Source organism: Propithecus coquereli, unplaced genomic scaffold (assembly GCF_000956105.1).
Source record: "Propithecus coquereli isolate 6110/MARCELLA unplaced genomic scaffold, Pcoq_1.0 Scaffold25, whole genome shotgun sequence".
Classification (NCBI taxonomy): Eukaryota; Metazoa; Chordata; class Mammalia; order Primates; family Indriidae; genus Propithecus; species Propithecus coquereli.
The window spans coordinates 1,606,657-1,621,373 of NW_012148063.1; the positions used below are offsets into that span (position 1 = coordinate 1,606,657).

General features: G+C 40.0%; 1 protein-coding gene across 1 annotated transcript in view; it reads right to left on the bottom strand.

The window, feature by feature from the left end:
* FBXO5 (F-box protein 5) overlaps positions 1-7,008 on the bottom strand; it is a 16,570-nt gene extending 9,562 nt beyond the window's left edge. The window contains exon 1 of the mRNA XM_012646783.1: positions 6,912-7,008. Coding sequence (XP_012502237.1) covers positions 6,912-7,008 — 97 coding nt within the window. The remainder of the gene's footprint in view (positions 1-6,911) is intronic.
* Between the last annotated feature and the right edge of the window lie 7,709 nt (positions 7,009-14,717).

Here is a 14,717-nt window from a genome sequence, read left to right on the forward strand (position 1 = left end):
GCACTTCATTTTGACAGAAAGAGTGGAACTTTCTTCTTTACAACCTGCAAAAAGAATACATCATTTACTTAATGGCAAAATTTCCATACATCCCTACTTCTTAAATTAGGATATACAAAGATCACTTTGCTTTCTCTCAGTATTATGTTTTGCCTATGTGCACTTGCCTATAGGTCTGTGACATTATCCAAGTTTAATTATCTATGTCAATAACACGTAGAACTATTATTTAAATCTTTTAATCATTAATACTTCTAGAATCAGTACCTATACCCTGGAATATAATGACATTATAGTTTGCTCTGACTTAAGCATAACCCAAGCCATTGACTATAAAAATGGTTAAGACCAATGGGGAAGAAGAATGTGTACAGTTCAGAATAATCTTGAAAAAAATTAATAAATGGAGAATTTATTAAACATTAGCAATTATTATAAGCCTTAAAATAATTAATCAAGAAATCTATAGGTAGCTTATAAAAAAGGAAGGAAAAAGCAATACAATTAAACATCCATAAGTTAAAGTCCACCTGAACTCCCACAGCATTCGTCTCTAAGTTTTATTCTGTTTGGTGCTCTTGGTGACCCTTTAATATATTTAAGATGTTTGTATATGCTGCTGGATAGTAAACTCAAGCACAGGGACATCTCCTTATATCTTGGCTAATATGTGCTATAAGCTCTGCTATGTTTAATTACTGAACAAAGATGTTTTTCATGACTAATTAACCAGAGCCAGAAGAACAGTTCAGCTACCAATCAGAATTATGAGTTGGTAAGTAAGGAAAACACTACCATCAATTAACCAGATTTAAGAGTGGTAGGGCAACAAGTGTAAATTATTGTTCAACTGCTTTAAATAACTTAAGATAAAGTACTAGCTATTTATGATAAGTAGCATAAATAGAAAAAACAAGTTTTGATACTATTAAAGAATCATGCAATTATTTCTGGATATTATTCATTAGAATTCATGATTACTAATTCAAATTTAAACTTCGAAAAGGCCAAAGACTTGTTCGGGTTTGTATTACCATCTCAGCCCCCACCCTAAGGGCCTAAGAAAACAGTTAAGACACAATGGAAGAGGCAGCATTTTAAGACCATTTTAAAGTAGGGTTTCTCAACTGGCATTTGAGACCAAATAATTCTTTGTTCTTAGGGGCTATCCTGTGCATAGTAGGATGTTTAGCAGCCTTTACCCATTAGACACAAGGAGCAGCCATCACTCCCAAGGTACAACAGTAAACAAATGTTTACAGTTACCAGTTATTGGCAAATATTGGTAAGGGGGAAGATGCCAGTGGCAAAATTTCCTCCGTTCCAGTTGAGAACCACAGCTTACAAGAGAGGCTGGGAAGGGCATTCACTGAAGTTGATAACTTGAGCAAAGGCACAATGCTTGGAAGGAATACGGTAGACGGGTTCAGGAAAACTGCTTAGTATTGCTGAAGGCAGGGTGTATGAGTAGGGGAACAATGGGGACATGAGCTAAAAAAAAGCCTGATTCTTTAGGTGCTCCAGCTACCATCTCCCTCACAAGCCAGTCATATATAGGTAACAACTTATCCTATCAGTAAATGTATGTACTAGTCACTACATTTAGTCTGTACTAAGTATTGGTAAACTGTCCATGTTAATTTTACCATTTGTACTTAGAGCAAAACCTTTCAAGTCAAAGTACAAAAAGGTAACCTTCATAGAAAGTGACCTTGTAGATAGAAACTGCTTTTAAATTCCCAGTGTCTAACACAGTGAAAGACACATAGTATGTGCTTCGGTTCCCACTAAACCCAAAAATTAGGTTTAAACTAAGAGTTCACGGGCACAAAAAATAAAACAAAGAATATATAAATTTTAACCCCCCAATTAACTCTAACTCTATAACAAATCATTCTGAGTACTTTCCTTTCACTGAGATGAGGAAAAAATGCCAAGAGAGATTATTATCTATTCTCACCTCAACTAAACAATTAGGTGTGATTTACATATGATCACAATTTATCTGAGAGGATAAAAAAGCAGAAGACAACTATGAAGGCACACCTTTTACTCTGTTTAGCTACCTAAAACAAAGAGGCCTGAAAGTACTTCAGGAACTCAAAGGCATTCTCCCTCTGCTCTGTGTTTAGAACCCAGTTTCTACAGACTGTCCTGTTGAACCTTTCATTCAACTCTATTCTTTGAACAAAGACAGTTCTTTAAAATTAGAGCTAATAATGATTAAAATACCTTATATTTGTTTAGAAGCTTGCAACTTCCAATGTTTCCAAACACTTGGTCCTCACAACCTTTTTGAGGTAGGACGGGGAGTTATTTTTACAATAACTGAGCACACTGAAGCTGAGGTAAGTATGTTGCCCAAGACAAGTAGTTAAGTGAGACAGATTTCTTGACTATAAATGCAGTGTTCTTCCCCCTATCTCACATGAGAATGAGGTGCTTTGGATAAAAAGAACTTGCAAATTAAAGCAAAGTATACTATATCTTGTTTCACATTTATATTCATTTACAAAAAGCCAGAATTCATGGTGTAAGAGTTCTTTAAGGTACCAAAGAAAAACACTTGTACATTTCTTTTCTTATATAAGTGGGCCTTCTTAGTAACAATGACTTTTCCCATCTAAGGGGTTTTGTACATTATGCTTTTCTCTGCCTGGAATAGCTTTTCTGCTTCCTTTGCCTATTTAGCTTCCAATTAATTACTCGTGTATAGCTTCATATTTATTTGTGAGGGGACTACTCAGACCTCGTCAAACCCTGCTTCAAAGCACTACCAATTTTACGTTGTAAGATTATTATAAGTTCCTTAAAAGGTGAAACATGACTGCTATTGCTTAGTACAGAATGCAAGCAAATGGTACTGTGCCTGATACAACGAAGATATGCAACATAAAAATTTGTTTCCTAGTTTTTTAGTTAATAACATTAGAATTTTCCTCACGAAATTAGCACTTAAGGAACTTAAGGTGAACAAAATGACTATTACATTCCTCTTGTGCCAACATGTATTTTCACATAAATAGATTTAGTATTTTTAAAAAAAATTAATAAACTTACACTTACAGAAAAGTTGCAAGGATAGACTTTCTGCACATCAATCACCCGATACCCAACTTTTACATTACTAACTTGCATCCATATCAAGATTAATGAACCAATATTGATGCATCATTAACTGAAGTCCCTATTTTATTTGAATATCCTTAGTTTTTATGTAACTTTTTTATCTGTTCCAGGATCCCATCCAGGATTCCATATTACATTTACTCCTTATGTCTCCTTAGGCTCTTTTTGGTTATGATAATTTCTGTGACTTTATGATGACTGTGACAATTTTGAGAAGTACTAGTCATTACTAATTGTAGCCTGTCCCTCAATTAGGATTTGTCCAATGTTTTTCTCAGTCTGAGGCTGTGAGTTTTTAAGAAAAAGATCACAGAAGTAAAATGCTATTGTTACCACATCATGTAAAGGGTACATGCTATCAATATGATTTATCATTGATGTTAACCTTCATCACTTGGCTGAAGTAGCATTATGTTAGGTTTCTCCACTGTAAAGTTACTCCTTTTTGTTCCTTTTCTATACTCTACTCTTTGTAGTCACTATGCACAGCTTACACTTAAATGGGTGGGGAGTCATGCTCCACTTCTTTGAGGGGGAGTAAATCTATATACTATTTGAAATTCTTTTACAAAGGAAATTTGTCTATGCTTTCCCATTCATGTATACAATCATTTATATTAGTATAGACTCATGGACTTTGTGTTATCATCCAATACTACTTATGTTGCTGCTCAAATTGTTTCTGCTTTCACTACTGTGAGCTCTCTCAGTTGGCTTTAGTATCCGTTTGAGCTATTTGCATCATTTTGTTTTTTGAGCAATCCTTATTTTCTGGAACTATAAGATGCTTCAGGCTCACCTTGTATTTTCCCTGTTCCAGTCCTAGAATCAAGCAACCCTAGTTCCTTTATTTAGGAAAAAAATATTAGAAATGAAAATCTGGATGCTGGTTGTAGATATAATTTTAAAATGTGAAATAAATGGATTTTTAATCTCTAACAATACTGCAGAATAAACTAAATAGTACCACCTTTTTACAAAAGGAAGCCAAACCAACTGTTTGCAAAAGGCTAAACCCACCTTTTAACAAGCTCAATGCCCTCCAATGCGCAAGCCAAATTTAGGAAATAGATGTAGTATTCATATAATTGATCTGATATTATCCAGAAAAGAAAATATTACATGGTTCCATAACCTCTTGAGTTAAAACAGATGAGGGTTAAGAGTCTAGTTTGCCACTTCATTTTTCTAATGCTCTTTTAGAGACAGGGTACAGGAGGACGAAGATATTAGTCAGGGATGATCTTTTAGAGAAGGTGACATTCTGAGATCTGAAATCCTTGTGGAAATTTGGTGGGAGAAGTTCCAGAGAGAAACACAGGAAGCAAGGAAAAGAAAGACCTACAGGGCTGCAGCTTTGTGAGCTAGAGGGAGATGATTAAAAAATAATGTTGTAGAGGTAGAATGGTCTATAAATTTGTAGGATAGGCTGGGCCTTTGAGCGGTTTTAACTGGAAGAGAAAAATTTGGTTTATATTTTTAAAAGATCATTGGCAGCTGTGGATTGTAGGAAGGTAAAAGTAGAAGCAGGGAGAATAGAAGTGTTCATCACAGGGGTCCTGAGAGTGGAGCACCAGGAGCTAGAATGATTACAGTGGAAATGAAGATAATTGGATAGATTCAAGGTCTATTATTTAGGAGGGTAAAGGTAATAGAACTTACCAATATACTAGATGTGGATATGAACGAAAGGGGAGTAACAAAAAATACTCTGCAGTTTAGGGCTTAAGTATCTAATGCAGAAAGTGCCATTTACTGAGTTGGGGAAAACTGAGGAGGGAGGTAAACTCTTAAAGCCTCGATTTCCTCATCCATAAAATGAGAGTAAGAAAGTAGTAGTAGACTAAATGAATGGCAGAGTCCCTGTCATAGGGGTCTAATCCACAGAATGTACTTTTAATCACACAAGCCAAACCCTTTCATATTCCTCACATTGTCAGTCATTAACATTTAAAAGTAGTAAAATACAATCCACACAGAAGTATACATGTCAGACTATATACTTTTCCATTAGAATGTATGGATTTAAGAATCAGATCCAAGTTCAAATGAAAATTTTTGCTCAGCCTTTTAACTACCTTTGTGAACTTGGAACATTCTTATTAGTACTTTATATTTTCCCTAAAGTGGAGATATTAATAAAGACTCAAATATGGCATTTTTTAAACCTCTCATTTACCAATTCTCAGCCCAATAACGGAAAAGTGGTAGTATAGTAAACTGTACAAAGTCTGACCTTATATTTAACTTTCCAAGACAAACCTAACACTACATATTAAATATCATAATTAAGGCCTAAAAACCTTTATAGGTCTTCTAATGTTAACGAAATAATTAAGTTCCAGTCTCTGATATCTATAGATAACCACCATGTGCACATGTTAGGCCATGGCCACTCCTTAAGAACCAGAGAGAGGCCCAAAGCTTGCCACTATGAAGTGTAAACCAGCCATTCTTAAGAGAAAACTTTGGAAAAGCCTACTTTCAAAAATATTTGGATGCGATAATTTTTTAAAATTTCATTTCCTCAAGCCTGTAAACAGGGGAAAAAGTCCCAAGGGGCAGCAAATACTTTCTGAGGAGCAAAGTAGAAAAGACAACTGGAGTTAATAATCAAAAGACTCCCTCATAAGCCATCAAGCTTCAGAATTTCAAAGAGAGACTTATGATCCAGGATCTTCCAGAAATATATCTAACCTGTTAAAAATTAGGTATTTTTTCTCAAGACTCTGGATACCTTTTCTAATGAAAGAGACATTACCAATAATAGTACAATGTCGAATTACTAAACTTTTTCAATTCTGAGGTGAAATTAATGCATTTGGATTTTGTTTAGAGGCAGCAACAAAGAGGATAAAAATAAGCATTTGAGTGCCTTCCATGTTCTTAAAAACTTTGAAATAAAGGACTATCTAGTTCTTCGCGAGTACAGGGGGAAAAACTAACCAATTCTTCAGTTCTCACAAAGTCAACTAAATATTATGCACAAATTCAAGGTTTTGTAGTAAAAAGTGGTTTTTTAAAACTCTCCCCTTCCGACTCCAGGCCTTGAGACTGAGTTACTAGGCAAAGGAGAAAAAAGGACAAAATTAACGTTTTTGTTTGGACGTTCCAGTTGATTTTGGTCCAATGCGGGGGGTCTCTGCATTTGGCGGGAGTGGGGAGGGGGACCCTGGAACTCCTGAGGGGTCGGTGGGACTGCCCCTCAGGGCGCGGGACACGCGGAGGAGGCGGGAGATAACCGCGAGCTAGATCTCCCGCGCCCGCCAGCAAGACTGAGGCGGAGAAAAATCGGGGAAACTGACTTCGGGTCTTAGGGTGCGGCACAGATAGGGGTAAGGGGCACAGGGAGTGGGGGTGAGACACCTGACCAGACCCTGGGGGCGGCCGGCTCGCAGCCCTGTCAGAGCCAGGAACCGCAGGGTGGGGGAGGGGAGGGGGCATTTGGCGCCTATTCAAGCAGGGTGGGGATAGGTAGGTCTTTCCGAGAAGGAAAAAGGGCGCCCTAGTTTGCCACGACCTGCACCTTCCCGGGAGTTGGGAGTCAGATTCAGCATGGGCGGCGGGGCCCCGCGACCCGCCAGCCGACCCCAGCACAACTAGCTTCCCCTCCCTGACCCCCAGACTTCTTTTTCCAGAACCCAGGAACCGCCGCCGCCGCCGCCCGCCCGCGGCCCAGCTTTTGGCCGTGCCAGGTTCGGGAGGGTGTTGGGTCAGGGGTCGCCCCTCACCCTGCACCCCTCCCGGAATGCGAGCCCCCTCACGCCGCTCCCCTCACTCACTGTGAGAGGGGCGAGGGCGCCCGGTGGTTGTCACGGTGCTGGAGCTGCAGGAGCAGGAAGGTGGCCGTGGGGAGTAGTTGCAGTGGTGCCGGCTCATACCAGGGACGTGGAGCCTGCCTCAGGTGTAGGAATTGCTCTGGTAGCTGAGGAGTGAGCCCCCTGCTTCACAGCGTTGTATCCCTTAAAAGGCGCCAGCTGGTACTTTTAAAATCTTTGAATTTGGTGCCCAAATCCGCGCAGCCCAATGGGACGCGTCGCTCGCACCCAAGCACCAATAGGAAAGCTGTAGGCGGGGCCTCTCTCACCCATCCCCAATTGGAGGCTGTCGAGGCGGGGCCGAGCCGCGAAGCCCAACCCCCTTCCGTCTCACCGGCTCCGCACGTCCGGAAAGATGCTGCGGCCGGGGGCGGGGCCTCTGAGCGCGGGGACGCCAGGGCCCGGCCGCACGTGGAGGGAGCCCACCACGCATGCGTGCAAAAGCCAAGCTGCCCTCAGCCGACATGGGAAGCCGCCTCCTGCAAGTCCTGATTTCAGCCAGAAGACAGCTGCGGCTTCTATCTGCAGACCTCCGATGGGTACAAATGGTACCTGACTTTCTTCGATCATCTCACAAGTGGGAGTTCGGTGAGCGGCAATTCTTGTCGTCCCGGAATCCAGACTTTCCGGAAGGACGAACCCTCCCCCAGTCCTGCTTAGCCCGCCTCTCTAGGATTTACGCGCGCACTCTCCTCTCCCTCCTAGTATCGCCCCTCCCCTGCCCATGCCTCTGCGCAGGCTCCTTTGGAGGGCGGTGGCTGCAGAGTTGGCGGGTCGGCGCTTGCGCGCTGGGGTCCCCGCGGCTTTCCCGGGGGAGGGGCAGAGGAGCGGGTACCGCGAGGGGTTCCGCGCCCCTCCCAGCGCTTGCGGGCTCTAGCGCCTATGGCGGGAGATCTGCCGCCGCGTCTCCCCGGGCTTTCCGGCAGGGCGGAAGCGGGACAGTCACTTCTTCCTTGTAAGCTCATTTATTTGTATCTTCAGCCACGGTTCTGCAGACGCTGTTGTTTTGTACAGACGTTAAGTTTACTGAAGTTGTGTGTATGCCCCTGGGATTTTGTTTCTTTCCTTCAGGGGTCAACCGCAAGAGACAGTAGTCTTTCTCCCCCAAAAAAGAGTAAATAAAAATCTCCACTCTCTTGGGCTAGAGGCCCCTGTCCAAGTGAATGTTTTTTTAGTGATGGCTGGAATGGCTGTATTAAAACTGTACCCTATCATTAATGATCCTGAACTTTTAACTATTCGAATATGCTCGTAAGTGGTGACAAAATACATCCCCTTAACCCTATAGGGCCTGGCTGTGGTGCTGCGTACTGGAGATACAGGTCTTCAGGGATTTTACATACCAATGGGAAAAAAATTGATAATTAACAATTTCAGTAAATGAAAGAGGGTGTAAAACAACAGTGGGGTAGAGAATGGAGGTTAGGGGCATAGGTTAAGGATTTCGGATGGTCAGGAAGGTTTCTGAGCCTTTGAGCTAAAATGTGAATGTTAAACTGGCAATGCAAAGAGCTACATAATAAGCCGAGGAAAGAAAGACCAGAGTGCCGGACTAGAACTCATTAAGCAAGGAATAGAGTAGATGACGTCAGAGAGGTAGGCAGAAGCCAGATCCTGTAGGACCTCCTAGGTTTCCGTGTAGTGTTTAGACTTTCTTCTGATTGCAACCGGTAGCTGTTGGAGGGATTTTAGCAAGGGAGTTGAGTGAATATTAAACTATAATACCTTCTTTTTATGTACAGTCAAAATAATGTTAGCCTTTAATTCTCACAATAATCTACGCATTATTTCATTTTGTCATGATTGTGCTTAGAAATGTGAGTTAATTCTTACCATATGGTTATTAGAACCATATAGCTAGTAAGCAGAGATTCCAGTCCCATTCTGCAGGATTCAAAAAGTCCATGTTTTTTCTTGTTATGTTATTCTGAGGAGTAATGTTTGTTGGGGTCCTGGTTATTTATAGTGCATTTTCACATTACTTCCCACTTAGACCTCACTTCAATCTCGAACTCCTGGGCTCAAGTGATCATCCCACCTCAGCCTCCCAAAGTGCTGGGATTACAGGCATGAGCCATCATGCCCCGCCTGATCTTAGAGATAGTTATTCGCCTCTTTTATTTTCAGATGTGGATGGAAATATGAAATTTGAGGGAGGCAAAGGTTCTCATTAAATTAGTTAAGTACCTGGAAAATAACCTTTGGCTCTTTTCCACAGCTTAAAAGTGTACCGCAGCACTTTTTTTTCCTCCAAAAAAAGGCTGCTATATTACTGGAAAAATCAAAATTACTGTAGTAATATAAACAGCCAGGCACATTTTGTTGCATACTGGAATAATTTGTCAGTCTTTTTCAGTTATTAGGTTGCTTAATCATTGACTTTAAATGATATTTGAGCTTTAATTGATTATAATAAAATATTCATAACTGACAACTGTTCAGTAGGTTCACGGGCATCTGTTAGTTTCGTCTTTAGTGAAAAACTTAGAAAGGGCCATTCTGAATTTTACTAGATGCCAACAGGTGTATACACCTGTTTCTTCCTGCATGTAAGTATGAATCAGAGTTGTTGGGTTTTTAGGTGCAAAATGAAGTACAGAGAAAATTTCCCTTAGTCTTTCATCAAATTCCTATTGCAGACCTACCACATGCAAAATATAGTGAGGTATATGGGAATAATTGGGACATGGTAATTGGCTCTTGTGCTTACTATCTGTTTGCTTTCCACCTAACAGACATACTAGATGCTCAGTAAATAATTTTTGAATAAAAGGATCATGAGGTGTGTGTGAGGGGAATAAAGTGTATACAATAAGGGTATAATGGAATACTGGATGAGTCAAATACGTTTAAAGTTACAGTGGGGATTTTTATAGAACAGAGATGTTAACATCTACATGCCAGGATAAGGGAATAATCTATAGGACAAGGTTTCTTAACCTCAGCAATGTTGACATTTTGAGCGAGGTAATTTTTTATTATGGGGGGGCTGTCCAGTGCATCGGAGGGTATTTAACGGCATCCCTAATCTCTAATTCTCCCTTCCAGTTGTGATAACAGTCTCCAAACATTGCCAAATGTCCCCCGGAGGGCAAAACCACCTGTGGTTGAGAACCACTGCTATCGGGGATATCTTTTGAGGAAATGGGGATGAAGGAGCCCTTCCACAGCAAAAGGAACAAAATGGGGGAAAGCTAAATGCAGGTGCATGTATCAGGAAAAACTGATGTGGCATAAAGGAGGTGGTGTGTAAAATGGGCTAATACAAAGTGATGCTGGATACAGATTATGGATGTATTGTATGCACAGGTGAGAGTTGGAGTTTTATTTGGGAGGAAGTGGGGAGGTATTACATTAGGGAGCAAACAATGGCAAGATCAGAGTCTTGCTTTTTAGAAGGATTAATCTAGCAGTTATTTATATGTAACCAGAATTAGAGAGCATATAGGATGCAGGGAGAAGTCAGATAACTATTAAAATAGTCCAAGAGAAGTAATTTTGAACAAGGGTAGTAGTCATAGGATTGGAGAGGGTTAGGGTGTTTACCAGGAGAGTAGAATTTAGCAGTATACAGAATGTGAGGAAGAACAATCTAAGATGACTACGTTTGAAGTTTGGGAAAGATGAAGAATGGTAGTAGATGAATGAAATTGATATCACACAATGAGAAATGGGTTATAGAGGAAAATGACAAGTTTCATTTTAATCATAGTAATTATCTCTTTAAAATCTTTAGAATTGCTCTTCTAGCTGATGAGTTTTGATTAATTGGTGCTGTAGGCCCTTTTGAAATTAAGTTGAGTTTTGGTTCTTTCTGAACAATACAGAGTTATGACTGCTTTTAGACATCCATTTAGTGCCTGTTATAGAGTGATGGTCACTCCTGAAGACACAGAAAAACACTATCTTGTCCATTGATGAGACAATGTTGAGAGGTCTAGCAATACTTGTTTGTCCTTTTCCCTGACGCATTTTTCCCCATTTCCTCATTAAGCATACAGTCTGACACACAATAAATCAGTAAATTACTCTCTTGTGGTAAATGTTCAGGTATGGTGTCTCAGTCTGTTAAGTGCTACTATAACAGAATACCACAGACTGGGTAATTTATAAAGAACGGTTATTTCTCACAGTTTTGGAGGCCGGAAATCCAAGAACAGGTGCTTGGGCATCTGGTGAGAGCTGTTTTGTGCTTCCAAGATATTCTGGGTTGTCTGTAGGGGAAGGATGCTGTATCCTCACATGGCAAAAGGTGGAAGGGCAAAAGGGGTCAAACTGCCTCCATCAAGCTATTTTATAACTCATTAATCTGTTAATGGGAGCAGAGCCTCATGACCTAAACACCTCCCCAAAGGCCCTGCCTCCCAACCCTGTTGCATTGGGGATTACGTTTCCAAAACATGAATTTTGGGGGCCACATTCAGACCACAGCATGTGGTAAAGTACTGTGGAATACACTTGGAGGAGCAGCTCTACCTAGAGGGTAAGGTGCCCTTTAGGTTGGACCTTACATCTGTCTACAAAGGTAAACAGTGTGTGTTTTCTAGGTAGAAGGGCAGCATGACCAAAAGCATGTAGGAGTGATAGTGCACGGTTTATAATTAAGGTAGTTGTGTTGGTGGATTGTGCAAACATCTATAAATTCCAAGGATCTTAAAGTGTTAGACTTAGGATTCCAGTAGTCGTCTTCTGCCAGAATTAGGGTGCTCTAGTTACTGGGTTTCCAAAGTTACATTTGATCATGTAGGGAATACTTAAGATTAACGGGTAGAGGAGGAGCCAGTATCAGTTCACAGACCTGCATTACTGCATGTGCTCATAATACACCTACTGATACATATTTTAAATTTATATTGTTAAAATCACCTAAGTGTTATGATTTTTTTCTAACCAACTATGATGTTCTAATGGATGGGAAGTTTAAAAATTGATCAACGTTTTTTTCCCACCTTATTAGTACAGCTCTCATACCGGCTTTTCCTGTAGGGCAAGGGATAAGGGAATGGAGAGGGATGGGGTAAGAATAAACAAACTCTTAGTAGCTCCCCCTTGTTTACAGAATGAACTCCAACATTCAAGACTTCACAATCTCAATCTAACTTTTCTAGTTATTATATATGAGAAGAGGTAAGGGAAAACTAAGTAATAGTACACTGTAATATTTAATAACCTGCAAATTCAAAACAACCCTGGAAACTGAAAGACCCAAGAGGATAGAATATTGGGAGACACTGAGTATGACGGAGCGATTGGTCTTGTATTGTATTCTTGAGTTGCACAGGTCACTGCTGCATTCATAACTGTTCTTATGAAGGTAGAATGCCTTTCATAAATGGATTGCAAAGGAGAGGGATTCTCTTCAAATTAAAGTTCTGACTTATTTGATAACCACATTTGGCCAGCTTTAAATATTTATCTTTAATATTGAATAGCTTTTCTGTACCTCTCTTGTAAAGCAATAAGGCAAGACAAATTATCAATATAAAGTACTGTGCAGATTAGCACAAGCTGGGCTGTAAAGAAAATTTGGCTAATGTTGACTTATGGGGGAAACACATTATCTGACAATACAGTTTTGAATTTGCATAGTACTTATGCTCATAAGAACTCAGACTACAGTTGATTTTAAGATACATGGAAAAAGGGTGGCAATTTTGGGAGTTAACTAAATGTCTCCTAATTCTTCAGTATTTTAATCATAACTTTAATAGTAAAATCATTTTCTGTAGAAATCTTATCTTGTAACTACTATAAATTTAGCATTTCCTTATATGGAGCTCTTCTCATAAAGTTCTTAACTTTACCTCATGTTTTCAAAAAAAACCTCATAAGCCACTTTCACCTTTTCTCACTCATTTATCCAGCAACTAAAATGTTCCACATTCTTTATCAAACACACCTCAATTTATTCTCTTTTGCTCTCACCACCACAAGGTCTTTTATAGCTGTGTGGCCCCTTGCAAATATTCCTGGGTTTCTTTCCCTCTCAGGGCTCAATTCTCTGTAGTCAGTCTTCTCAGAAAAGACCTATCTATAACCAGGATTCCCATGGAAAAAGCAACAAATTATTTCTTTTGAATCTTTTGACAGAAGAATATTGATAAAGACTATACTGATTTAGCTTTAAGCTTATTTTCAACTATAAATTCTCAGTTCACAGGGTGAATTCATTTGTCTCATCTGTAATTTTTGGGGGGAATCTAATGCATCTCAGGAAAAGCATATCAGAGCATTCAAACCTGGCCTTATTTAAATAGATATTTTGGGACAACAATACTAAGTCACAAAAGGAGATGGAGTATTCAAACCTAGCTAAGTATTAAGCTCTGGATTCTAGTTTGCAGGAAATACTGACTTGAGGAACAAGTTAAATGACACCATATCTAGCCTGACCTCAAATGCAGTGTCACGAGAAAAGGGGGAGAGGGACAGCAGGGCTGTTCTACATTTAGGGAGACTTAAGAAATGTAACCACCAAATTCTATGTGAAGTCCTTAACTGGATCCTGGTTTGAGGAAGCCAGCTGTAATACATTTTGGGGAGAATTGGGAAAATTTATATTACTGGGCATTTGAAGATATTAGGGAATTACTGTGAATTGTTAGATGATGACATATGCTTAGGTAGAATAATACCATTTTTTTAAAATGCAAGTTGACATGTTTAAGGGTGAAGTGTCATGATATTTGTAATTTACTTCAAACAGTAAGCAAATATGAAAACACTGAAACTTAGGTAATGAGTATGGGTGTTTGTGCCAGTTAAATTTATTGTCTCTCAGCAACAAATTCATCTTTCATTGCCTGAGTTTGTGATACTGGAGCTGGACCTGTGTCTTAGTTTGTGCAGCTATAATAGAGTAATACATGAGACTGGCTAATTTATGAAGAACAGAAATGTATTTGTCACAGCTGTGGAGGCTGGGAAGTCCAAGATTAAGGCACCAGCATTTGTTGTCCGGCAGGACCAGTTTCTTGCTGCATCCTCACATGGCAGAAGGGCAAGCTATTAGAATGCTCCGTGAACCCCCTTTTGTAAGGGTCTAAATCCTGTTCATGAAAGAGAAGCCCTCATGGCCTGGTCACCTCTTAAAGGCCCCGCCTCTTAATAGTATCACACTGGCAACACTTGGATTTTGGAGGGGGCACATTCAAACCATAGCAACCTATAATAAACATTTTGCCTTTGCTAGCTAGCACCATGTTAAGCTTTGTCAGTAGGGGGTGGTTTCACATTTGAAACTTATTCTAGTTTTCAAATCTGAACCTGGAACAAGTTTCAAATATGAAATGTTTTCATGTTTGCTTAGTGTTTGAAGTAAATTACAAATATTGTGACACTTTTAAATATTTCAGCTTGCATTTTCAAAACATGGTATTCTATTTAAGCATTACCATGCAGTGCTACTTAAACGTTACCATGCTTAAGTAGCACTGTAGGAGGAAGGGGGTTTTCTTGTTTCTCCTCTTCTATGGTACAGCTGCCTGGGGTGCTTTTGGACACTGTGATGGTTAATTTTATCTCAACTTGGCTGGGCCACAGGGTGCCCAGATATTTGATCAAACGTTATTCTGAGTGTTTACGTGAGGGTGTTTTTGGATAAGACTGACATTTAAATCAGTGAATTTTGAGTAAAGCAGATTGCCTTCCATGTTGGTGGGCTTCATCCAATCAGTTGAAGGCCTGAACAGAACAAAAAGACCAGCTCCTTCCAAGCAAGAGAGAATTCCTCAACAGACTGCCTTTGGACTAGAACTGTACCATCAGCTC